The 24,914-nt window shown below is 43.0% G+C and overlaps 2 protein-coding genes across 2 annotated transcripts in view; one reads left to right on the plus strand and one right to left on the minus strand.

Moving 5' to 3' along the window:
- The window catches only part of snd1 (staphylococcal nuclease and tudor domain containing 1), a 167,226-nt gene that overhangs the window by 57,811 nt on the left and 84,501 nt on the right, over positions 1-24,914 (plus strand). The gene's annotated exons all lie outside the window — the stretch shown is intronic.
- On the minus strand, positions 18,241-23,436 carry lrrc4.1 (leucine rich repeat containing 4.1). The gene has a single exon (XM_061029705.1). It carries the CDS (start codon positions 21,656-21,658, stop codon positions 18,803-18,805), a length of 2,856 nt encoding a protein of 951 aa, XP_060885688.1. The 5' UTR covers positions 21,659-23,436; the 3' UTR covers positions 18,241-18,802.

Here is a 24,914-nt window from a genome sequence, read left to right on the forward strand (position 1 = left end):
AGGAATTTGATTGACAGAGATGAACACCTCCTCCCATGAGTCAGAGCAGACGATTATGAGTTACCATGCATGTATTCTTAATCCATACCCACCCTGGCGCACACACCATCTCACACATTTTCTGCCTTGCCGGCCACTGGTGGTGTCAGCAGCTTTTTTTTTTTTTCCACGGGTAGGTGTGGTAGGTGAGCCTTATAATGAGTCCTGAGCCCAGTGCGGGGGCTACTTGGCCGGCTGCACTGACCTGCTGTTATAGGCTAATATGAACACAATCGGACACATTGAAGCCGACACAATCAAGAATTCACACGAGAGCGGTCACTTCTCCAGAACGAATAAAAGGCTACTTTGTTGTTTAAAAGAATGTCACTTCAGTGGTTGAAAATCTCTTTTCGTTTAAAGAAGTCACTTTTGAGTATCATCCGTCTGGTTCACTGGTTTTGTTAAGTCGTCCACTAAGCAAATTGAAGAGGGGAGGGGGCGGGGGGGGAAAGCAGCTCAGAAACAAACACGCTATCTATCTGGAACGGAGTCAAAAGGGTCAAAAGAGAGTGTAACGTTATACAACGCCTGACACCGAAGACGGATCGAGTTGCATGAGAGAGAAAGCCGGAGTGAAGAGGTGAGGGGAAAGCGCGAAGGCTCTAACGAGACACGAGTTAGAAGCAGAATAAAAGACATGATGAAGGACGGAGAGAAAAGAAAAACTGCTCAGTGCCCTTGAATCCAAGCTTTTCTCTCTCTCTCTCTCTCTCTCTCACTCCTCCTGTACAGCTCTGAGCATGCCACAGAAACAGGTTATTAAGGTGTGTCACGCTCAAACATCAAAATGAATCATTTGATTTCATTAGCATACGATTCTGTTCTGCTGTTGACGCTAGCTCTGAATAGCATCTGATTGCGAGAATGTTCCGAGATGTTCAGAAAAAAAAATCTTCACGTGAATGACATTTGATTTTGGTTTTGACTGCATATTCATTGGCATTCAGAAAATATTTTTCTCTGCTTGACAGTCATTTTGAGCTTTGTGGAGCTTTGTTGATCTAATTATCTGTATTTTTGTCACCCCAGACTTCCATATTTTTGTACACTGTAATTAACTGTGCTTTCTCCTTTTGAAACGGAGTTGTGGTGCAGGCGTTGGCACACTTTTCTGTGTTTTACAATTGCGCCCCTCCTTTTGTCTTTCACTAAAAAACCTTTTCTCCCTCTCTCTTTTTCACACTCATTTGGGTCTCCCTCTCCCGTCCTTCGTCCGGTATCAAAATCTCCGACTGACATTTGCTCTTAGCTCCCTCCCTTAGCGTCTGCCATTTTTCTCTATCCCCTCGTCTTCCAGTTGCTCTCTCTAAACTGACACTCAGACATGTCTTAATTTCTCCTGATGCAGACTAGCATAATTAATGTGGCATCCATCAAGAGCAGAGGTCTTGCTTTCTGTGTCCTCTATTTATAACCCCCCTACACCCACTCGCCACCCCTCATTCTCTGTTTTTCTCTCCTCTTTTGCTCCTGGTTTGCTGCATTTTTCTGAGACTTTCAGCCTCCCTCCTTTCCAAAAAAATCATATTTGTGTTTACATCCTCTGTCTCCCTTCAACCCCCCACCCCCCACCACCCACCACCACGCTCTCTGTGTAGTGTTAATCTCTGACAGACACTGCTCCTGTTCCCAGCATGCATCGAAACAGCAGTGCAAAAAAAATTCTTCAGGCAAAAAAAATAAATAAAAGTAAAACATATCAGTAAACATGGCTCCCCAGACATTTCCCTTTTTTCTGTTTTGATGTTTTACCATTTAATTTATCTCACCTCCCATTGACAAAAAAAAAAAGAAATCATTGAAAGTCTCTGTCACCAAGTCTCTCAGTTGATTCTTCTTTGTACTTTTGCATGTCAACTTCAAAAGCTCCTGCTCACCAGGAGGAAGGACGACAGAGGGATTTAACAGCACTGATGTGTTTTTATCTAGGATGAGTCAGCTGGAGATGCAACATAATTAGTGGATAAGTTTGTTACTAAAAGACACAAATCAATGAAGTTACTGAGAAGCCTGCAATGTGAAAATTAGGACATCTACCACATGCATCAGTCTAACTTTAAAGTGATTTCTTTAAACAGAAGCTGATGTTCTAGAGATAGAAATGTTTTTTGTCTTAAAGTGGAATTGTAACTTATTTTGTTTCCCTGGGTGAACACTAGTGACATTTTGCAAATGCCATTACAATTCTAGCTCTTTTTTTTCTTATGGAAAATGGTGCCGATCCACTCTGAAACAATGTATAGATTAACAAAAAAAAGGCCACTGATTGAAGTTACACATGTGTATATTTCATGTTGTATAACTGATCATCAGGCGAGCGAGAGGAAGCAGGAATAAGGAAAAAAAAAAGGATGAAGCGGAGATGGAGTGTATGATTGAGCAGGGACGAGAGCAGGCTAAGTGGCCTGTAATATGTGGTGTGCTGATCCACCTACGTACACTGTCAGTCCTATTGACCTCATTCAGTCTGGGTGGTCCCTCATCCATCGCATTGCCCTCTCTGCCTACTCACTAACTACTTCTCTCTATATATCTCATAGACGGATGCATACATTTGTTAACATGTAAGGCAAAGATGCAAACTATAGAGAGGTGAAGAAAGAGATGATTTCTGAGGGTCATTTTTGATTTGATCTAAAACAAATACAACAGCTTGATTCCATTTGTGTTGGCGTATCTAACATTGGATGTTACCTTTAAAACTCCTGTAAGGAATGTTAAGCTGGTAATGAAACAGACAGATACTGCTCGGAATGAGATCCTCAGAGAGACTTTTTTTTTTGTTATAGGTATTTTAAATGCCCGTCACCCCTGCTGCAGGGTCGGTGTCAGACGTAGTGACTAACAGCATGCTGCTTCATCATGGGTTGCATGTTAGACATTTAAAATAAAAGAGATTGTTTTATCTACACAACCTAAAAGTAGCATACAGTAACTTGTAGCAAGAGTCATTATTGTTCAAAGTTTTTTTTATTCCCTGGAAAGTTGTCTGAAGTCTTTGCAGGAGGAAACAATAGTTTCAAACAATGCGTGAAGAACCTCAGCTCAGTGATTATTTTGAAGTTTGAGTGACAGTTTGTAATGTTTGTCATCTTTTGAAACAATAATTAAGAAACTCGTAAGAACTCCAGCTGCACTTGAGTAGAAATGGGATTGCAAGGAGGACATTTTTTTAATTGCAGTAATCAAGCAAAAAAAATGGGATTAGCATTTTAGCATAATTACCATAAACACGCACAAACACACACACATATGTATGCACTTACCTCTGTCTCCAGGCAGTGTGTTTATTTTTTCTTTATCTGACGTGCATGTTGCTTTCCTTGAACCCTGCCTAGACAGGATTAAAGCGGGTCCCCTGCACCCACCTTGTCACATGCACACTGTGTGCACCGGGCTCCCACAGGTGAGGGTTGGCACAGGCTCCTTATCAGATCCGCAGGAGGTTGTGTTGTGCTGCGCTGATGAGTCACTGTGCCGGCGTGGCACCACAGATGCACCCGCTCTCCGCTTTAATAACTGTTCTTGGTGAGCGTTTTAATTAAATGCTAACACATTCAACACCTTTGAAATATCAAGAGGATTGTGCCTTCTATTCTGTGCGCGCTAATCCATTGTATCTTCACCAAAACTATAAATGTGCACGCTGTGGCAATTGGATAATTGAAGTGTTTTCTCATTGTCTGTCTTTTTTTTTCCTCCTCCATCTGCCTCTGTGCACATCTGTGGTCAGCGCGACTCAGATTGATTCATTTAGCATTCTTCACACACACATAGGCGCATGCAGAATGCATCCTTCATGCATTTGAGCCTCTTTTCTACATCTTATTTTGCCTTTTCAGGGCTGGGGGAAAGCATCGGATTTCTCAACAGCTTCCATGCTCTCGCATTGATTTCCGATCACGCTTGAATTATTTTGGCATGCGGCCGATTACATGAGTGCTGCATCTTACCGCGTTTGACCACGTCTCTTCCTTCCTCCCTCCCCTCTCTTACAAACCTCCTTTTCTCTTCTGTTATTCATTTTGGCCTGTTTTGTCCGCATGCATTTATGCATCTTCTGCTTTTTGCATCTATTATGTACTTGTTTTTCTTTCCTGTACTTTGGAATGCACAACGTGAGCGTATGTGAGAAAGAGATGGAGAGAGAGAGAGAGAGAGAGGCAGAGAACGAGTACACATAATGAATAATTCATGGTGTGGTTTCCTGGTCAGCCAGACAGACAGACGGTAGGGACGGTGAACTGCCCCTCGGGTCCTTTTTCTCCACCACATACTGTAGTTAAACAAACCACGAGTGCAGGAGGCAGCCCCATATCTGGATTACTGCTGCTTTATAGCCACAGACAGGATCTGTCCCATTCCATTTAGAATTCTTACACCAGCTGAACCGCATGACCAGTTTAGGCTACATCCATACCACATTATTATTATTATTATTATTATTATTATACTTCATGCCATCATATGCTCATTCTTGTGATGGTGTTACAGGTGTACATGTACAATAAAATACTTTAATTCAAGCAACAACATTGAAAACGAATCATTATTGGCTCATATGAAATGTCAACCCTGTTCCTCAGTTGTCAGTTAAACCGTCCCAAAACACACAATCGCAGATAATCCATGACTTTATAAGAATGTTGGAAAACGTGAGTGGACCTACCAGGAATCTTTCCAATCTCTTTAGAGCTTCAACATTTCCCCACTAACCCCGTTGGTTGAAATAAAATTGATTACAGACTATTGAGGGAAGCAGAACTGTCAAACATTTGATGCGTCCAGCTCCTTGAATGTAAAAATAAGCTGCTTTTTAATAAACGTGTGAGCAGATTCTGGAGGGTTTGGACTTCGGTTTGAGGAAAAAGGAAAATGTGAAGATGATATTCTGGGCTGTAGAAACCTGTGAAGAACACGTTTTACAGTGTTTGACTTTTACAGGCAAAACAATTAGTCACGGAAAGAATCAGCAAATTAATCAATAGGGAAAATGATGGTTTATTGCTTCCCTTCAATCCATATACTCACCAATCCTGTTTAGAGTGTTATCCTGGCTGTGAGTTATTATTGATCTTTGTTTTTTTTTTACCATGCTAGTTTTCTAATTTGATTTGGATTAAATTTTTTATTTTTATCGTTTGACCTTGAAACTCTCTTTTGTGAGCAGAATTCCATTCATGGTTTTTCTGTTGAGTCCTCACCATTCAGCCTGATAATCTCAACACTAAATATCGTTACTTTCAACTAATCATTGTCAAAAATGGAGTTCAGGATTTGTTTTACTCCCATTGTGTCTGTGAACCACAGTCCCAGTTTTGCATCTTTGTTCTTTTCAAAACATGAATTACAGCCTGAAGGTGAACACAGCCTCCCACAAGAACACATCACACCATCGCACAGAAGGGGAGATAGATGGGTCTGAATAGAGATGGAGCGATGAGAGGACGGGTGAAACCTGCTCGCCGCTTTATCGCCACAACCAGTTTACGAGCGCGACCTTGTGCTAAACGTGTGTGTTTAGGTGCGTGTGTTTGATGGTATTGCAAGTTTGCCTTCCACCCTGATAAGCATACGCTGGAAACAGTGCAGCTGGGTCCTTTTAGCCTTTTCCTCTACGTGAAGGGCACTGCAGCACTCTTCCACATCAATGAGGACTACAGTGTGACGCTCTCTTGCACTTTCACTGTGAGACAGTCACTGTCTCGCAGTATATCACTCACTCACTGTAATCCTCCCAGGTTTAGATTTCTTTCTTATTGGCTCTTTACCTTTCTCTTGCTCCTAACTTTGTCCTACATATTAGCTGCATTTCTGCTTCATTTTAAGTCTAAAACATGCTCTCAAAGGTCGAGCATAATGAAGGTTACGTTCAGGAGACATATTTGTGCCCACGTTCCTCGACAAACACATTTCTGAGTTTATTGCTGAACCCGAGGCGAGAGGATGGAAATATTTTCTAACAGTTGATAGAAGCAGCAGGAAAAAGGAGGAAAACGTCTCTTCTGTGCCTTTTTTAGTTGTTTGACTTCCCCCCGGTTATACTCGGCTCCCTCTCACTCAAAAACAAAATAGCCAAACTACATATTGAATTTGGGTCTGCCTGAGAATACTGGAGGCAGCCAGCCAGATAGCCAGTGGCTCTGTCAATAGACACTTCATTGCCTACGTTATCATTTGGCTTCTTTTCTCCTTTTCTACTTTAGCCTCTAATTTTTCAATTCTTAACGAGACTGTTGTTTAAGTGTCTTACTTTATGTCATCAGTTAGCCTGCGATTGTGAAAATAAAGTGAAGACTTATAATGAGCGTAAAAGTGAGTGTTGGAAGTTACTGTGGAGTATTGATTATGTTATTGAATGAAACAAATCTAAAGGCCTCTCAATAGCTGCATTCTCCCCAAGCAGTTCATTGTTTAAATGTGCGTGCTACTTAAAGGGACTACTTTATCTGTTGGTGTTTAATTTAATTTGAATATGTCAATGATCATTTTTTAACTATATAGGAATAATAAAGTACATTTTTCAGATCTAGAGATAAGTCAAGAAAGCCTCACTTTAGGTCAGCTGATTCTCCTTCCAAGACACAGCTTGATTCATTTTTAAATGAGCTTTATACCATTCTTCTCACTTCATTGGAATTATATGTTCCCAGATGAATGAATTTTAGCATTAGCTTGCACATTTTCATATTTTGTGTTGTCACGGTTGTCTTTCATTACCCCCCTACATGCGTCCCCTTTGTGATTCTGCTAAGCATATTACTTTCAGTAACACTTTTTTATAGTCTGCCAAAGAAAGAAAACACTACTTGCACTGACGATGGCACACCGTCACACACATTTACCCTCCTGCTGTGTTGCCCCTGTGAGCTGCTGGCTATGTGTTTTTTAATCTTAACATGAAGACTGTTTGAGACTGTGTAAAGTCACGTGACACTTATTAAGTCTGTTCAGATCCATCTGCAGCAAATAAATATGTAACGTTTTATCCATAGACATTTGAATAAATTAAAGTAATGTAGTTTAGCCACGAGTAATGCTACAATTATAATGGCTTACCGCTGTGTTCTCCCTCTTGCAGTTTGACCTTGATAGTGGACAGTACTACAAACACTACAAGGTCTATATTCTTTACTATTTGCCATTTGAATCTCCAGTGAGCCGCCCTGAGGACATGACTGAAGGCCCCTGTGCTTTATTGACGCTCAGATTGATCCTATTCTGTTGATAACTGCAACACCACAGTGTTACATATTGACAATTTTGACGGACAGATACTCATTTCTCTCTCTTTGAGTTTCCACCATGCATACATCAAATATAAACTGATAAAATGGGATGAAGCATATTGATGTCTTTTGCATGCCTTTGCAGCCAGCATCAATTGTAGCTCTTCCCGCAGCTCCTTACATCCTTGGAATCTATATGTTGGGCGTATGCAGACGACTTTCTCTCCTGTCATCACTAACAAATGTGCAGGAGGGTCGTGTGTGTGTGTGTGTGTGTGTGTGTGTGTGTGTGTGTGTGTGTGTGTGTGTGTGTGTGTGTGTGTGTGTGTGTGTGTGTGTGTGTGTGTGTGTGTGTGTGTGTGTGTGTGTGTGTGTGTGTGTGTGTGTGTGTGTGTGTGTGTGTGTGTGTGTGTGTGTGTGTGTGTGTGTGTGTGTGTGTGTGTGTGTGTGTGTGTGTGTGTGTGTGTGTGTGTGTGTGTGTGTGTGTGTGTGTGTGTGTGTGTGTGTGTGTGTGTGTGTGTGTGTGTGTGTGTGTGTGTGTGTGTGTGTGTGTGTGTGTGTGTGTGTGTGTGTGTGTGTGTGTGTGTGTGTGTGTGTGTGTGTGTGTGTACAGAGCAGATACTGCTGCTAACGGTTCCCTTGACAACACAGCAGTTGCTACACTTCAATGTTGTCTTAGCTGTAGGGTTAAATCACACACCACAAAGACACACGCGCACAATTAGGCCTGCACATGCACACATAAAAGTCAGCTGTCATGACAAGAAGAGCCAGTTTGTCTCAGCCCCCCCCCCCCACGGCTGTCTCCTTTTTATGCCTACAATGGGTGAATATACATGTTGAACCTGCAAAGCAGCAACCTGTTGTCTACACTGAGCATCTTCTGTGTGCGTCTCCACGTATCATGTCAGTCCGCCGTCACTTGCTCACTTATTGAGTCGTCAATGTCTGGCCCCGGCTACGTAGAGGGCAAACCTACCTAGATCTCCAATCACGTCTTGTCTTGTCCTTTTCCTCTCTCCTTTAATTCGAGTTTTTCAAGCCGCTCCTTTATCTGTGTGCATGCATGCGTGTACCTGGCGTGAGCACTCATACAGCCTCAAATAGTTGAATAAATAAGCGCCAAGTAAAGGGGGGGGGGAGAGAATTGAAGCGGTAATCCTTCGCCAGCTTACCCTAGCATAACGTCCCCGCGCCTGCACCCTTATCCCCATCTCAGCATCTCCTCCCGTCTACCTCTCCCCTCGTTCCATTTCTTTATATCCCTCACCAACAAGAGAGAGGCTATCTCAGCAGCTGTGTCAGCGATCGCCATCTCGTCCTCCCCCCTCCCCTTCTCCATCTCCTTCCTTATTCTGTGTTTTCCAAGAAGAGAGTCGGGGGCATAAAGGGAAGAACAAGCCCGGCAAAATCTTTAAAAAAAAAAAAACCAACAGGGATTGGGCTCTCAGCTTTGAATTCAGACTGATAAAGCTAATGGCAGAAGTGGGCGACAGGCAGAAAGCCTGTGTGTATATATGTGTGTGAGCATAGATTCAATTGAGGCCAGCTATAGAAATGTAGTTTCTTTAAACCCCTTTGCTGGCTGAAGCTCTCTCTCTGAATGTGCAGGGGTGTATGCAGGGGAAGTTCCAAGAGAGGCTGGCCAGGGCACTGCAGTTTCTTAAAATGCTTTCATTGCCAGCTGAATCTCTCTTAAAGTGAGAGTGTTTGCTGCTGTGTAAGTGTACTCCGCTAGGCTGTACCTCCAAGGCCTGCAGTCAATTTGAATATAGTTGGTGTGGTTGGTTTGTCAGATCGGCTTGACTACCCATTTATTTTAAAGCTTCCAGGTGAGCTATCCTGAAAACTCCTCCCACAGAGGATTTGTTTCAGCAGCTGCTCTTCACAGCTTCAGCATGATACTTGAGGTGTGTCTATATTTTCCATATTAAGGTAGCCACAATGCATTATTAGTCTGGTACTTATGCAGTATACTAAGTATTGTGATGACTTGTTGTTCCATGTATTGTGATTTTGTACCCATCTCAATCCTAAAATGTGTGAATTCAAATCTTGAAAAATGATCCAATTCCAGAAAACAACATAAATTAACTCTTTTCTATTTGTTTAGTTAAAAAATATGTCTTTGCTACATTTTCCTTTATTTTCTATATAATGAAAGATCCTGCAATTGATACATTACTGACAGAATTCCCACTGATCTGTTTTAATAGCCTATACTCCATAGCACACCATCCTCTGCATCTTCCACATACATTTTACACGCCTCTCCATATTGTGAGTCTGCCACCTTCTAGCTACACGTTTGCCACTTTTGGGTGAGAATTGCCCCCAAACACACATGCACATCCGCACACACTCTCACACTCACACAGAGTTATTATCTCCTGGAACAATACTAATAGATGCATGTACTGCTGTGAGCAAACAGTTTGTGCCTCTGCTGCCAACAGAGTGGGAGGGTGAGTGCCTGCCAAGTCTCCTCTCCTCTCCTCTTCTCTCCTCTCCTCTAACAACTTTCTTTTCTTCCTCTCTCAGTGCTTTTTCTTCTCTTTTGTATTTTCCCTCTACTTCCTCGTGGTACTTATCCCATGAGCTGAGGCACATCCTCCTCCTCATCTTCTCATAGTATTAAACTCCCTTTAGAGTACTACCTCTATAGGCCTTCTGCCTCTCATATCACTGATGCATAACAACACCTACTTATTTTATTATTTCCCTGACTTGTGCCACTAATCCCTCATGTTTACACTCTTATAGTACATCCCCAACTGACTTAGTTTGAAGTAATTTTCTGCAACAACAACAGAACTGTAATTGAGGAACAAACACATGGCTGCTTGCACACACACACACATCTTTGATGTGTCTGGTCGTGTTTAATTAGCAGGAGTGAGGGACACGAGAGGGGCGAGGGGAGGGGAGCAGTATAACTGGCTGTCTAATTATTGGCTCCCCCGTCGGGCAGGTACTCTTATATCATCCGGGCCGACGAGGTCGCGCTCAGCTTGGGGCCACACAGCATCTATGATTCAACCTCTTGTTGAAAAGTTCCTGATTGGAGCCATGCTAACGGAGCTATGAAAACAATAATTGTTCTTATTTCTCATAAAGATGAGCACTAAAATGAAATCCTCCCTTTTGCACACATCATTAAACATCATATGATGCTGTGGACCTATTGGCACCTAGATGATGGCAGAGCTGTCTGACAGCTTTTGTGTGTTTGTCTTGTCAGAAAATTCAATTATCTTCTTTTTTTATAGTCTCACTCCCTTTTATTTATGTATAAATATGCATTCTTTCAAACTTCCAATTTTCAATTAACAACATCCCTTCATATTTATCATTTCTTTCCTCTGCTTTCAAAGGCTTAGTTTTTTGAGGTTATGCCAGAGCAGCTCCAGAGGATCTCACAAAGTTAAAGTTTAAGTGTTGTCTCCTCGTCTGACATAAATATGCAGCTACTGGATATAAATGCTCTTTGCTGTCGGGTTTCTGGGGGGGGGGGGCATGCGCTTTGATCATTTTCTACTGTGGAGGCGGTATAGTTAGACTGGCACTGGTTCACCTGCAGTGACTCCTACACAAGCTCTTTCACATAGATGGCATGCAAGCACACATCTGTTTTTCACGTGTTTTTAAATGGCTGAATCCCATCTAAAGACATGACAGAAAAAACGCTGGACATTCAACAAAAAAAAACAACAACCATTATATCTGCTTGAGGTATGCAAATGAACAGGATTTTACCCTACTTGTGCAACACAAACTCCAACAGCTAAATCTACAGCAAACAAACAAACACACAAACAGACCACTTCAAAGCACCTCAAAAACTGAAACCCAACTAAATGTATTTGTAGTCAGAATTAAAGGGAAGAGGGAATGAGCTAACTTTTTTTCTAACAGTCAAATTGTTACATTGCCTCCTTAGAGCTGCCTTTAAACGAAAATCCTTTTCTTTTAAGTAAGTGCTGTATTTTAAAGAGGCACTTTACCAAACAACATTTTTTCAGGATCCATTAGAACTTAAGGTTCTGATCAGCGCCTGGTCAATGAGACTTCATAAAAACAGCCTTTACAGCTTTATCTCCCCCATTTCATCTACATATCATTCCACTTAGGTTACATAATAAGTGCCCTCAATAGGATAAAACCTCAAGCACGGCGAAAAGGACTTCCCTACCGACACTGCAGTGAGGCTTTACTGTACTTGTCTACTGCAAACAGAGGTTGCCTATTGATTTGTTTGATCTTAAAAGATCGCTGCTGACCCAACTTTACACAAACACACACAGCAGTTTGCTGCGGCAGCTGAATAATTCTGCCACCCCGTGAAAACCGAGTTTCAGCCCACGGAAGCTCGACGCAGCCCATCACAGCTTTCATCCTGACGTTGCCTTCATGTGCCGTTCTGTGCTCGACAGTGCACGTTTTCTCAGCAAGTCTTTGACATTAGCACACTACATGTCATGTTGATGTCCACATCAGTGTGAATTCTCGATGCTGCAGTTACAACAGAGCAATACTGCACCCACCCGCCTCCCTTAATGTGTCTGATGGGGTCTTCTTATCTATTGCAATCTCCTCTTCAATTCTCCTTTCGTTTCCATTTTTTGTTCCCCATCCTTACCCTTCGTCTACATTTCTTCACCATCCTTTTCTCTCTCTTTGTGTCCTTCTTCAATTTGGCACTGCGACCCCCTGAATCACTAAATCAGGGTGTCATAGATAATGTGTTGCCCTCACTCCCTCACTCAGTTAATTCTCCTGCCCTTCCTTGCTTTAATGTCTTGTACAATGCAGGAGGCCATTTTGTCACCCCTATCCCACCCCTCCACAATCACCAAAATGTCTACACCCCGATGAGCTCATTCTCATCCTAGAAAAGATAAATTGCAGAACACTGAAAAGTAATCCCAATGCCTCCTCTGTTCTTTCTTAGGCTCTGAATTTGCATGGTTACATGCCGGAGTGCCATGGAAACTAAAGTACAAAAATAGTCCAGAAAATAACATCTGCTCACCTTTTCAGAAGGGGAATCTTAACATAACAACATGGATGTAAATGTCTGAATGTCTCGGGGAAATTACATGAAGGGAGGGGAGGTTCCTCACACTTCAGTACTCTAAGATTACGACAGCATACATTTACTGCTTTTTCTTTAGCAAGGTGATAAGGCATGCATGATAAAGTAGCAGAGAATCCAGGAGAAGTGAGGATTGGTTTATTGTATATTGCATTATATTACTTTTTCAATATTTAGAGTTACGCATAACTGAACCTGGCTTCAGTTGCAGCAGTGTGGAATGTGTATGCAGTACCAATTGATATTTTCAAAATAATATTATCAGACTTTTTTTTGATGGGAGTGGATACCTGTGAAGATTAGGTTTGCAGCGCGTCAAGCTCACTTGTAAGCTGGCTGCAACAAGAGCATATACACGATGTAGCTTTGGACATTTATTCTTTGTGTTTCTGTGAGTGAAAAATATCTATCCAGAGCACAGTAACCTTGGCGATGCTGTGCCTGTGATCATGATTTCTCCCCAAGCTGTAAATCTCAACAAAAGCAGTGAAATTAATGGTCAAGGGGTTAATTTTTCCCCCTCTGTGTGTATGCGCCTGCCTGTGTCTTTGTGTAACATGTCCTTATATGTGTGCGCGCACAAAAACCTCGACACTCCACCTCCTCACATATGTCTCAGTCCCCCCCCCCCCCGTTTGCTGCTCTCAGTGGACATGATTTACTACACACACACCTCAGCCTCAACTACTGGACGGGGTCATAAAAGAAAGGCTTCATCGTCGGTGGCTGCTAAGAAAATACAGGGATGTTTTTCACCGAAAGGGCAATAAAGTCTGTCTCACAGGGCGTAACACACTCGAGTGGTCCTCTACACGGTAAAAATAGCTCACACAGCCCACCTGCCACTCAGTTTTAGCAACAGAATCTAGTGTTGGTTTGACTGCAGTGTATATCCAATAAAATCTGTTGGCATGCACCTATTCAACACTACAGACTTGACAGCACTGGGCTCATTGCCAACGGTATACTGTGATGAAATTTTTTCTTCTGCCTCTGTTGACCCGAGTATCAACAAATCAAACCACCAGCTGGTCATTGAATATGGATATTTGCATTAGTTTTCACACAGTCAAAGTCAGCAAACGTCAACCTCCCTTCACCGTTTTCTCCAGTCCATTAACACCTAAGAGACCTTTATCTCCTTGCTTTAGGTTTCTTTATATTTATTCCTTTTATATTGACAGCGTCAAAAGACCTGGTCACAACGAGCACGTCCTTGCTCTGCGTATAGATGATATACAGTGTGCGACTACGACTCCGGTCCCTCTATTTGACATTAGGACCAAACAACTCTCTTGCACTGACTCATGTTGACTCACATGGCAGCACGCTCCTAGGCCTGCTTAGAATAGCCTCCTGTCTGCTCCACTAGCACACTGGCTAGTGCTCACACAAAAAATAAACCCACATACACCACACATACACTGGGAAGCCCATAGACCTAGCTAGCTTAAACCAGGGGTAACAGTTTCGGGGGACTTCAAAGTACTCTTACATTTGCCATCACTATGTTAATAATGTTATGCACAACTTACAGACTTCTCCTAAATCATCAAAACTTGTGACTCTTAACGTTGAAGGCGCGATGAACCGCTAACCCTAACAGCTTTTTAGAACAGAAGATGCCATCAGGCTTTGAAACACCTTTAACTTTACTGTTGTTTTGTACAGTATATAGACCAGCCCTGAACTAAGGCTGTGATCAAAGGTTGTGTAGTAATCTTAGTGTTTACTTCAGCTCCTTAGATCACCTGCAATCAACTTCCAAGGAACGCAAAAATGTTGAACCAAATGTTTTAGATTCGTAAAGATTATTTTATTTTTAACCAGAAGTGTAAGTTGTCTAAATCATTATAAAATCCGACACACATTTCTACAAATGTTTAGCAGATAATGAGATGAGCTATTTAAAGTGTTGCCTCAAAAGTAACCAACCCTCTGAAAATCCTCTTGGTCATTTTAATTAAATAACATTTTAACACAGTCGTCTGTGCTCCTTATTTGTATCTTAATTTGCAACTAAAACTCTATCTATCTAATTAAGAGAAAAGACTTTAGTTTCAAAATGTCCTATGACACCTTTTTGGTCGAGAATGAGCTCCTGTCTGAAATTGATGAGAGAGAAAATAAATTGTTTGCTTTTGCTGCTGGTTTAAAGGCTGTTAAATTCAGTGTCTTCCTGCTCACACTTGGGAACACATACGCATTCACATGGCTGCACTGTTATCGTCCCTACTGTTTCATTTGCACTGACCCCTTGATCCCCCCCCCCATCCTCTCTTTCCTCATATTCACCGGTCTCCCTTCCTCAAGTACCCCCAGTGGTCCAGTCCATTACTGGTATCAGCACTTCTTATCTGCTGCACTGTGCTATAAAATCACACTCCATCCTCCCCCCCCCCCCACACACCACCACCACACCCTCATGGTGCAGTCCAGGCCGTTCACCAATCATGCTGGAGCCATGATGGCCAGGATATATATCCCCCATTCCATCTGTAGCTGGCACTCTTGCATCACATTTGCTCTGCTTACGCCTCTCCTAAGAGCCTTTGCTCTCTTTTACTTGCTCTGAGTGCTTTGTTTTCTCCTCTCTTCTTCTTTTTCTCTCGTTTTCAGTTTATTTTAATCACTTTCTACAGCTCTGTTTCTTCCTGTGTTTTACCATTTTCTCTTTTGCCACTTCCTTCAGCCTTCCTGCTTTTCCTTGTGGTGTGATCTGCCTTTCTCTTTTACTTTTTGCTTTTCCTCTTCCGTTTTTCTTCTAATCCCTCAGGAACGCTTCTATGTGCTATCAGCCACTTTATTCAGCACTGCCACATTTTCTTTGTATGTCTTGCATTTCATTGGTGTCTGCTGTTTGCATCTTAGATCCTTTTACTTTTCTTAACTTCTGGCCGAATTTCCCTCTTTTTCTTGCAACCCAATACATGCGCTCTAGCAAATCTGTCTTGCTTTCCTACATCTTGATTTCTGTATCACTTTATCGTCTTCCTCCTCTCACTCAAACCTCCATTTGCTCTCTTTCCCCCTCCATCCCCAGGCTCTGTGAGCTGTGTGTAAGTAGGTGCATCTTGCCTTGCTTCCTCTTTCAAATGGCTCCATGATTGCTAATGAAGCACACAGACAGAAAAGACGACATGATGTGAAGGAGGAAGGGACGGAGGGGAAGGAGTGTTTCCCTTGGAGACGGGCCCTTTAGTTGCTGGCTAGCTGATTGGCTGATTGATGACCCTCTAGCCATGTTGACTGGATAGTATGACAGAGCCTTTTATAGCACAGAGCAGCCTAATATATGACCTCATGGCACAACACAGAGGTAGAATGAGTGTCATCCTTCTATAACATACTGATGCAAGAAACTGGTAAGAATGGCCAAGCTTGCAATTGAACGTCACAACACGGCTACTTATCAATACTGTATGTACAGCTAGTCAAGAAGCTGCTTACAATCCATCAAACCAATTTTCACACACCATTTACACACACCATTTAGATCAAACACGATGCTATCAGTATGCTCGGAATATTCTCCTCACCTGTTTCACTTTAGAGACAGGAAATCAAGCCTTGCATAGCTATGATATCGAAGTAAACAACAGGAGTGGAAGACAAAGCGATGATTTGAGCAGTATGAGTCAGCATTGTGACAAATATTCAGTACAGTATGAAATGTTTGCTTTCTTTCTTTTCTTAAAAATAAGGACTCCAGTGTTGACAATTTGCCTTCAGGGGAAAGCTGATAGTGGAGGTGGAGACAGGATATATGGAGAGAGGTGAATGGCATGCCACAAACATCCACAACTTAATTTGTACAGTGGATGTTGCAGTATTATGGCTTACCCCTTAACAATTTGGCTCCTGGCACCAAAATTGGCATGCTAAATTTGTAGTTTAGTTATATAATTCTGCTCTCACTCCCTTTTCCATGTTAAACATCTACTGCCCCTGTACAAAGCTGGCACAAAAGACAAACATACATGGGCTCTTACACACAGACTTGCATGCTTTGATACATTTAGCTCATTTGTTGCCGTAACTGCTCCATATTTGATGTGCAGGCTGAGTGATAAACAGGGGACACATCGTGAAAACTGTTGTTGATTTAACATGTCTGATGTTTTCCCAAGTGACCAGTTGAGAGGCCCCTTGTTAAACTGCAGTAGGTTGATTTTAGTTAATTTGATGGCACTTTTTATTAAATGGAGGGACTTGCGATAACAAGCAATTAATACAATTGGGACACCTTGGTATGTAACCATTTGTAATATGTCTCTCTGGCTCTATCGGTCTTCATGTCCAATATTTCCTTTGTCACTAATATTGGCTCATAATAAAGCAATGATGTAAGGGCGTTAAATTACACATTTAAAAGAAAAGTGCTGACACAAATAACAATTTATCCTTTTAAAAACACCTCAAGGGCAAAAAATCTAGACACCGTGCAAAATATGTTCACTCTCCGTCCTCAGCATCCCCATAATCTGCATTTCTTATCCCACTTTCCCCTTTGATTTGTCACTCCCTAATTTTTCATAGCTTGGCTTTAAGGTACTAATCCAAGCAGTTTACCATGTGTAGCACTTCTTACTGGTTATGTAAAACAAAGCCAAAGCTTTTCTTGCCTGTATACATCTGAGAGCAAAATGATGGTACTGATATGCATCTTTGGAAGTAGTTATTTGTGTTTTTTTAATTCTATATTTGATGATAGTTTTCTTTAATATTTTTGCTGCTTTCTAAAGGTTAATGAGATTATCTGTGTTGGCTGTCATGATTATGGATCGGAAAGCTTTCAATCAATCCCCTGGAGTCATTTTGTAGTATTCTCTTTGTCATCTTTCACCCACATGTTGCTCATTCCGAACATGTTATTCAGTTTTTTGCTTTTGGTGCTCCAATGCTTGTTCACATTACTTGTCTTTGTCTTTTTTTCTTTCTGTTTTTCTCTTCTCCCAGGGAGCTTGAGCTACTATCTACAAGTATCTTAATAAGTAGGAGAGGGAAATAATTCAACAATCTTTCTTGGTCTTCAATCGTACATACTGTGATTTCAGACAAACTGGCTCACATGTCTTATACATGTATACTAACCACTATGTATGTTGTTACGTTATCTTTCTTTGTTAGGCAGAGAACTGAGGCTATATAATGTCTGAGAGGGGTGATATTGTCAAAGATGAAAAATGCACAGTTAACAGCAAGACCTGAATGCATTTGTCACCATAAAAAGCCCCCCGTACTGATTGATGGAGGCACAACAGCTGGGAATGCAATGAAAAGTGAAATGAGGATCTATATTTTTGGCAAAGTGCAAGACAGTCTAAACACCCAAACATTATTTCACCTTAATTTATCACCCTCTTCACTCATTAGGTACATGATTAATAATACCAGTTTATAATGTATAAAATGGGCTAAGTAACACAACCACCTTGCATCACAGAAAAGAATTATGGAATGAGCATTTCAATGAACATTAGATTGTATAAACGTTTTCTAGGTCTCCTAGCGGAACTAATATAGTTTCATCTTATAACATATTAATGCATTCGTAGAACTTAGTAATGCAGAGAAGTCATTCATTTTTATCAGCCACACCTTTATGAAGCACCACAAAGCTCACTGGCGGTGTAAACTAAAATCTGAACATATTCTCATATATAGACACATAATATAATTGCAGGCTTTGATCAAATTCAGAAAGCACTATCCACTTTTGCACCGTGATTCATTCTGCCTGAGTCATTCAGCACACGTAGGGTTAAAGTATAGCTGCAGCGTCTTACTGCAGTGTCTAAAGCATTTGGCTGATCGTTACAGTACACGCTAGGAGAAGAAGCAAAGGGGAAAAAACATCTTTCTAATACTTACTTTTTCTTCCAAAAATCCTTTTTATTGCATTTTATAACATTTGGCACAGTACAAATTCTTGGTGCTTTTACAAGATAAACCTGTAAAGATCAACACTGATCTTTTTTAGGTTTTTGTTAAAGAAAGTCTTCTCAGTATAAATATTTTTTTTTCTTATCACTGCATTCTCTGTAGCATGGTGTAAAAATCACACAGAATGCCCCTTTTTAAAACAACACTACCCTCATTTGTCAAAGTCAAGACAGCATCTTAAACAACTCATTGTTTTAAATAGAAGTTACAAGTTAGAAAATAGTTTCAATTTCTTTTTAATATATGTTTCTCTATCACCAGCCCATGGTAGTTTCAATTTGTCCATATATATATTTATTTATAAGCATGTACAACAAGAAATTGTCAGTCTTTAAGTTTGCACTCTGTACAAAAAAAGTAGTTCCTGTCCTTTTTTCTTTGTGCATTCTATTGCATGATTTTATGAAGAAATGACGCAGTGGGGCATAGGACTAGGGTGGGTTGGAGCTAGGGACCTAGGGAAAGTATGGGGAGCCTTTGGGGGGCCTTTTTAAATCTGAGTCTCCTGTACCTTCTCCTTAGTGTGAGTTTTTATGACATAGGGCTCAGCCATTGCTGTAATGGTGCTGGGCAAGGTTCGAGGCAAAGAGTTCCCAACATTGTTGTCTGTCCATTTAGCCCCATGACCAGTCGGTTTATAGGTGTTGTATTTGGGCTTTAGAGTGCTGTAGTCCACTTTATGGGGGCTGTAGTCCATTTTGTGTGGACTGTAATCCATTTTAGGTCTCTGAGCATGTGGACTAAAGTCAGACTTGAAGGCGCTGTAATCCGCTTTGTGGGGGCTGAAGTCAGTCTTGAAGGCGCTATAATCAGCTGCAGTCTTGTGGGGGGTGTAAGGGTCCTTAGGTTTGTAGGTACTGTCAGTTTTAGATCTCTGGGCACTGTAGTCTGTTTTGGGTTTAGGCTGAGTGCTATAATCAGGCTTAAATGGGCTGTAATCAGGTTTAGGTCTTGGGTGGGTGCCAAAGTCAGGCTTGAATGGACTGTATTCAGCCTTAGGTTTATGCTGTGTGTTATAGTCAGATTTTAATGGGCTGTAGTCATGTTTAGGTTTTGGTTGGGTGCTGTAATCTCGTTTGAATGGGCTGAAGTCTGTTTTCTGCCTAGGATGAGTGCTGTAATCTGGTTTGAAGGGGCTGTAGTCTGGTTTAGTTTTTGGGTGAGTTCCAAAGTCTTGTTTGAATGGACTGTATTCTGCTTTAGGTTTGTGAGTGCTGTAGTCCTGTCTAAATGAGCTATAGTCAGGCTTTGGTCTATGAAGGCTAAAATCTGGTGTAGATTTGTGAGTGCTGTAATCTGGGATGAATTTGTGGCTACTAAAGTCCTTGTATGTGGTATACTCAGCCTTTGGCTTGTGTAGGGTAAAATCTGGCTGTGTTTTGTATTCGGCCTTGGGTTTGTGAAAGCTGTAGTCAGTCTTGTGGCTAATAAAGTCCAGTTTGTGTATGTTGTTGTGGTCCCGGATTTCAGGCAATGTGAGAGCTGTCTCTTGAGCAGCAGACGCCGGTGGTGGAAGGTCCTCCTCATCCACCTGGATAATCTCAACAGTGCGTGCAGCTGCCACTGTGCTCCTCTGCTGGTGGCGCTTTCTCAATTTGTAAAAGGCAATGAGCATGACAGCAGCCAGTAGTGTTACTGCAACAAAGCAACCAATGATGATCTTTGTCGTTTTCATCACTTCATCGAGGCTTGGCCCAGGCTTGCCAGGCTTGCTGGTGGCACCTTGGATTCCTGGTGCCACAGACGGCTTAGCGGCACCTGGTGGGCTGTCAGTGCTTTGCAGTAAAACAGTTGGTGTGGAGATAAACACTGGCTGAAAGACTGAAGGGGAGGCAGTTGTTGTTGTTGTCCCCAGGCCTACACCTCCTCCTCCAGGTACCCCAGCCCCTGCAGCAGAAGCTGTGGTTGTGGTGGTTTTAGGTTTGGGCATCTCAGTAGTTGGCCCCAAGACCTCCACTGTCACTGTTGTAAAGTAACTTAAGTTGGATGTATTAAGCTCAGCTGCACTCACATTGAGGTAGGCTGAGGCGTTGGAGTTTCCAGCTGCATTGGACACCATGCAAGTGTAGGTTCCTGTGTCTAGTGCCAAGACATTTGAGAAGTTCAGGGTACCATCATTGAGGACAGATATTCTCAGATGACTTGAGGCATGTGTCAGTATAGTTCCATTGGGTAGAAGCCATCGCACTGAAGACATTGGAGCAGTGCGACAACGAAGATCAGCCACTCGCCCTGCTGAGATGTTTAAGTCCCTTGGTGCATCAGCAATGAAAGGTGCAGAACACTGGACTGCAGCACCCTCTCCTCTGTCCACCTCAACCAGCTGTCGACCTCTCATGCTGGCAGGTGAGTGACAGCGTCCACAACAAGTTGAGTTAGTAGGGATGTACTCCCTTAGCCAGCGTGCTAACCACACAGCCTCACAGCCACAGTTCCAAGGGTTATGGTGGAGATGGAGCTCCACCAGATACCTGAGCGGGGAGAACAGATCATGTGGCACAGCGCTCAGATTGTTATGGGCAAGGTTAAGCTCCACCAATGAAGAAAGGTCGTCAAAAGCATTTCGTTCTATAACTGTAATTTGCGAGTTCATAACCCAAAGTTTTTTCAGGGAGCGCAGGCCTTTGAAGGAGCCTGGCTTTATCTCAGAGAAGAGATTTTCAGAGATCTCTAGCTCCTCCAGACCCTTGAGGGGACTCAGGTTTGGCATATCTCCCTTAATGTTGCACATGCCCAGGTTGAGGTACTTGAGGTTTTGTAGGCCCTCAAAAGCTCCTTCCGAGATGTACTCCAGTTTCCTTAACTCTCCAAGGTCCAGTCGCATTAGTGAGGGCACCCGGTTGAAGGCGTAGGAGGGAATACTTTCAATGGGATTGTTCCTCAGCCACAGTTCCCTTAGTTTAGACAAGTACTCAAAGGCCCCACTGGGCACTACTGTCAACCTGTTGTCAAACAGCTCCAGTGTGTTGAGGCTGGTAAGTCCATTGAACGCGCCCACCTCAATCTGCCGTATGGCATTTCGCCCAAGCTGGAGCACCTCAAGGTGGTGCAGGTGGCGGAAGGAGTCAGCCTGCACCGCCTCGATGGCGTTTTCCATTAGATTGAGGTGTCGCGTGTTGGCAGGAATGCCAGGGGGCACACGGGTGAGGCCACGACGGGTGCACACCACCTTCCCCTGCTGATTACTGCAGGAACACTGGGGTGGACAGCCCTGGGGTCCCTGAGACACCGCCGCCCCCGCCAAGGCCAGGGAGGCGCTGCTCCACGCTCGCGCCATCAGGAAGACTACACAAAGCAGGGCGGCTTTCCTGGCACGATGCACAGCTACCCGCCCCAGGAGACTCATGATGTGGCACGTTCATAATTCAGCATCATCTGGGGGGGAGGTTGGGGGTGTTTGGGGGTGGTGTGTAGGGGCTTTGGGGATAGGGCAAGTAGCTTGTTGGTTGGTAGTAGTGTCAAGGGGTTCAGAGATAATAGGTTAAGGGAACTAAAAAGGACGGGTTGGTTGGGGATGGGGGAAGGGGGGTTGCAAAGGGCCAAGGGAGCTTGACCTTTTCTCAGTCAAGTAATGCTTTATTTCCCATGAGCTATTCTCAGGGGCATAAAGAAAAAGAGGGTGAGGGAGGGCTGACCTGTCTTAAATGTATGTATGAGATAGACATTATGGAAAATTGAGCAACAAAAACCTAAGTAGAAGACAGAAGGAAGGGTAGGTGTTACAAATTGATGCAAAGAGGGGTTGAAACACTAGACACCTACCTCAAGTTATTATAACAGGTCCATCAATTGAGTTTAATAGCTTCGCTCCTCTTTGCAACCAGAAAGAGCTGTGGTATTCACACCAGTTGTATGTATATCCCAAGAGCAGCAAAGAAAGGTTTTTATATTTGCTCACAAAACAGGTATCAATGCCATAGAACTTAAGCAGAGCTATTTTGTAAATCCATAAATCCAAAGAGAAAGGTTTGGAGGCCCTTTGTGATTGTTTTTTGTTCTCCCTTTCCTTGTTGATGAGAAAAAAAAAGAAAAAGAAAAAAAGATTTCAGATAGGAATCCAGTCAAGCTCCCAAAGCAGCAGTGCTCCCTGGCTCGCTTCTTGCTGTCGGCTCCTCTTCTCTCGCTTGTCCTTGGAATCCGACAGTTGATCCCCCTGCTAGACACCTTACCCAGGTCTCCATAGCACAGGCGACCACACGATCACACAAGAGCAGTTTTTTTTTTTGTGCACAAAAGCCCAGGCGGAAAGGACAAATAGAGGGAAGTCAAAGCAGGTGGGATTCAGAGAGGTTTAATGAAAATTCCTCAGTCCTTCCCAATGTTCTTTGCCTTTTGTAAGCGATGGTTTACAACAGAGGTTTACAAGGCAGGAAAAAGCAGACACCCCCTTCGCTATGTATTCCTCTGTTCACTTTTTAGTAGTCAATCAGTTGGTCGGTTGGTCAGTCAGTTTGACAGCCCTTTTACCTTTTTCTCACTCTTTCCCCTTGCGTCCCTCTTTCTGTGACGTCGTGTCCACTTGATTTGTCCTAATTTTTCTTTCCCCCCAGGAGTCCTCTGTGGGGGGTTGAAAGGGCTAGGCGACACACACTTCCCTCATTGGGTTCTTCTTTCCCTTAACGAGCCACACGTTCCATCCTCAGCAACCTCGGTGGCGACAGCAGCATTTGCAAACGCGCACACACCATCCCTGCGCAGCACACAGCAGCAGTAGCGAAGCACACTCCGAAGCAGCTGCAGCCTGCCTCCCTTGCACTTCCCAATAATCCGTCAATTTCTTCAGAGAGGGAGCGGGGTGGGGGATGGAAGGGGGTGCTGGGAGGAGTGGGGGTGTTGTAGCTGGGTTGATCGAGGTTGGGTTGGAGGAAGGAGGGGTGGCAAAGCAGTCTTTTCTTCCTCTCTCTCAGGCTTCTTTCTTATTTTCTTCGTGTTTTCCAGTTCTTTTTTCCCCCTCCTCTTGGTGATCAGCACCCCCTTGCTAATACAGCGTCCGATTGGGGAGAGGAGCAAGATAGGGAAGGCGAGTGCCGGGCAAGCGCGCGGCTTACAGGCGTGACGTTAACAGTAGCGTCGATGTGGAAAGGATCTGTTGTAGCAGCAAAAGAGAGAGCGTGCACCGGGTTGGATCTCTCTCTGGCTCTCACTCTCTGACACTCTCTCTCTCTTTGACTCTCTCACACACTCGCTCTCTCTCTCTCGCTCTCTCTTCCTCTCTCTCTCTCTCTCTCTTCCTCTCTCTCTCTCTCTCTCTCTCTCGCTCGCTCTCTCTCTCTGCCTGCCTCCTGCTCTCTCTGCAGTGTCCTAAGGTAGTTGGGTAGGCTCAAAGCACTCAGACCTTTTTAGAGATCTACCTCTTCAAAAACCAGTTTTCTCCTGCTCTCCTTTGCTCTCTTTTTTTTTTTTAATGCTCACAGTCTCTTGTTCTGTGGCTTTCTGAATTTTTGTGTGGCTTAGGGTAATAGACAGGCTGTGCAAGCGAGAGGCAGAGATGGACAGTGGCATCCCCACAGCAACCAGATTTTAACCCCATCCTCACCGGCAATAATCCAGCCTTTCCAACGAGTCTGGCAAAGATTTCCAGCATTGCTTTGGTGGAAAAGGCAGGCAGATGGGACACCGTTTCTCTCACTCTATCGCTTCCTCGCTTCATCTCATGATGCCCACTCTCTTTTTCTTCTTTCATTATCTTAGATTCTATTTTACTTTATGTCCCTTTGCTGGCTCACTCTTTTTCGTTTAGTCTTTTAGAAGAAAATAGAGGAACATGAATGGACTGCTGACGCATCCTGCTCGGAGCAGTGCTTTGGTTTGATGCAGTGTGTTTTGTGCATTAACTTCCCCCATCCACCCACTACACCCTCACCCTCCTCGCTGTCTCTCCTTCTCTGCTCACTCTTCACCCGTCAATGTGTCACTCTACCTCATCTCTGGCTGCCTATCTCTTTATATGTAATCTCCTGTAAGCACACAATTGCGTTTATTTCTGTTGGATTTTGACCCTGGACATCAACAAATCCCCCTTTTTTTTTCTTTTTTTTTGAGTTGCTGAAATATATATAGAGATTTGAGTTTATCTTGAGGTCTTTCTTCAATGCAAGGAAACCTAGATGTAAGGAGGTTGCTTAAATAATGCTGCATATTAAAACAAAGCAGAGAAGAGGAATACATTAGTGAGTGAAAGTAAAGCATCTGTTTACTTTGTGAAGGTGTCCATGTAAATAAATATTGTAAAATAAGGTGCTGTAAATGATATGCAATCAAAAGCCAGAAGGATATCTTCTGCTCTTTGGCTACACTTTTAGTCCCTTTTCCACACTCCGCCCCCCTCCTCTGTCATGTATGCCTGTGCAGATAGTTAGAACACTCTAAACAGGAAGGCCTTAACCCTCAATTTGAGCACAAACTGTCGCTTCAAGAAGCACACAGCCACAAAGGTCATGTTGAGGAAGGCGAGAAAGAGAAAACAAGACATGCTTTACCTTCCTGCCGCAGGAGAAGAGGCAGAACAAGCGCACCCTACTGTCCCATCACCCCTCTATCTCCCATGATTTGTACAAGCTTCATGTCCATTAAACTAGGAAGCAGTGGGTAATTGATGGGAG

This window comes from Labrus mixtus, chromosome 22 (assembly GCF_963584025.1).
Source record: "Labrus mixtus chromosome 22, fLabMix1.1, whole genome shotgun sequence".
Taxonomy (NCBI): Eukaryota; Metazoa; Chordata; class Actinopteri; order Labriformes; family Labridae; genus Labrus; species Labrus mixtus.

Excerpts from the sequence above, each read along its gene's own strand:
- lrrc4.1 (XM_061029705.1), bottom strand. The coding sequence starts at position 21,658 with ATGAGTCTCCTGGGGCGGGTAGCTGTGCATCGTGCCAGGAAAGCCGCC.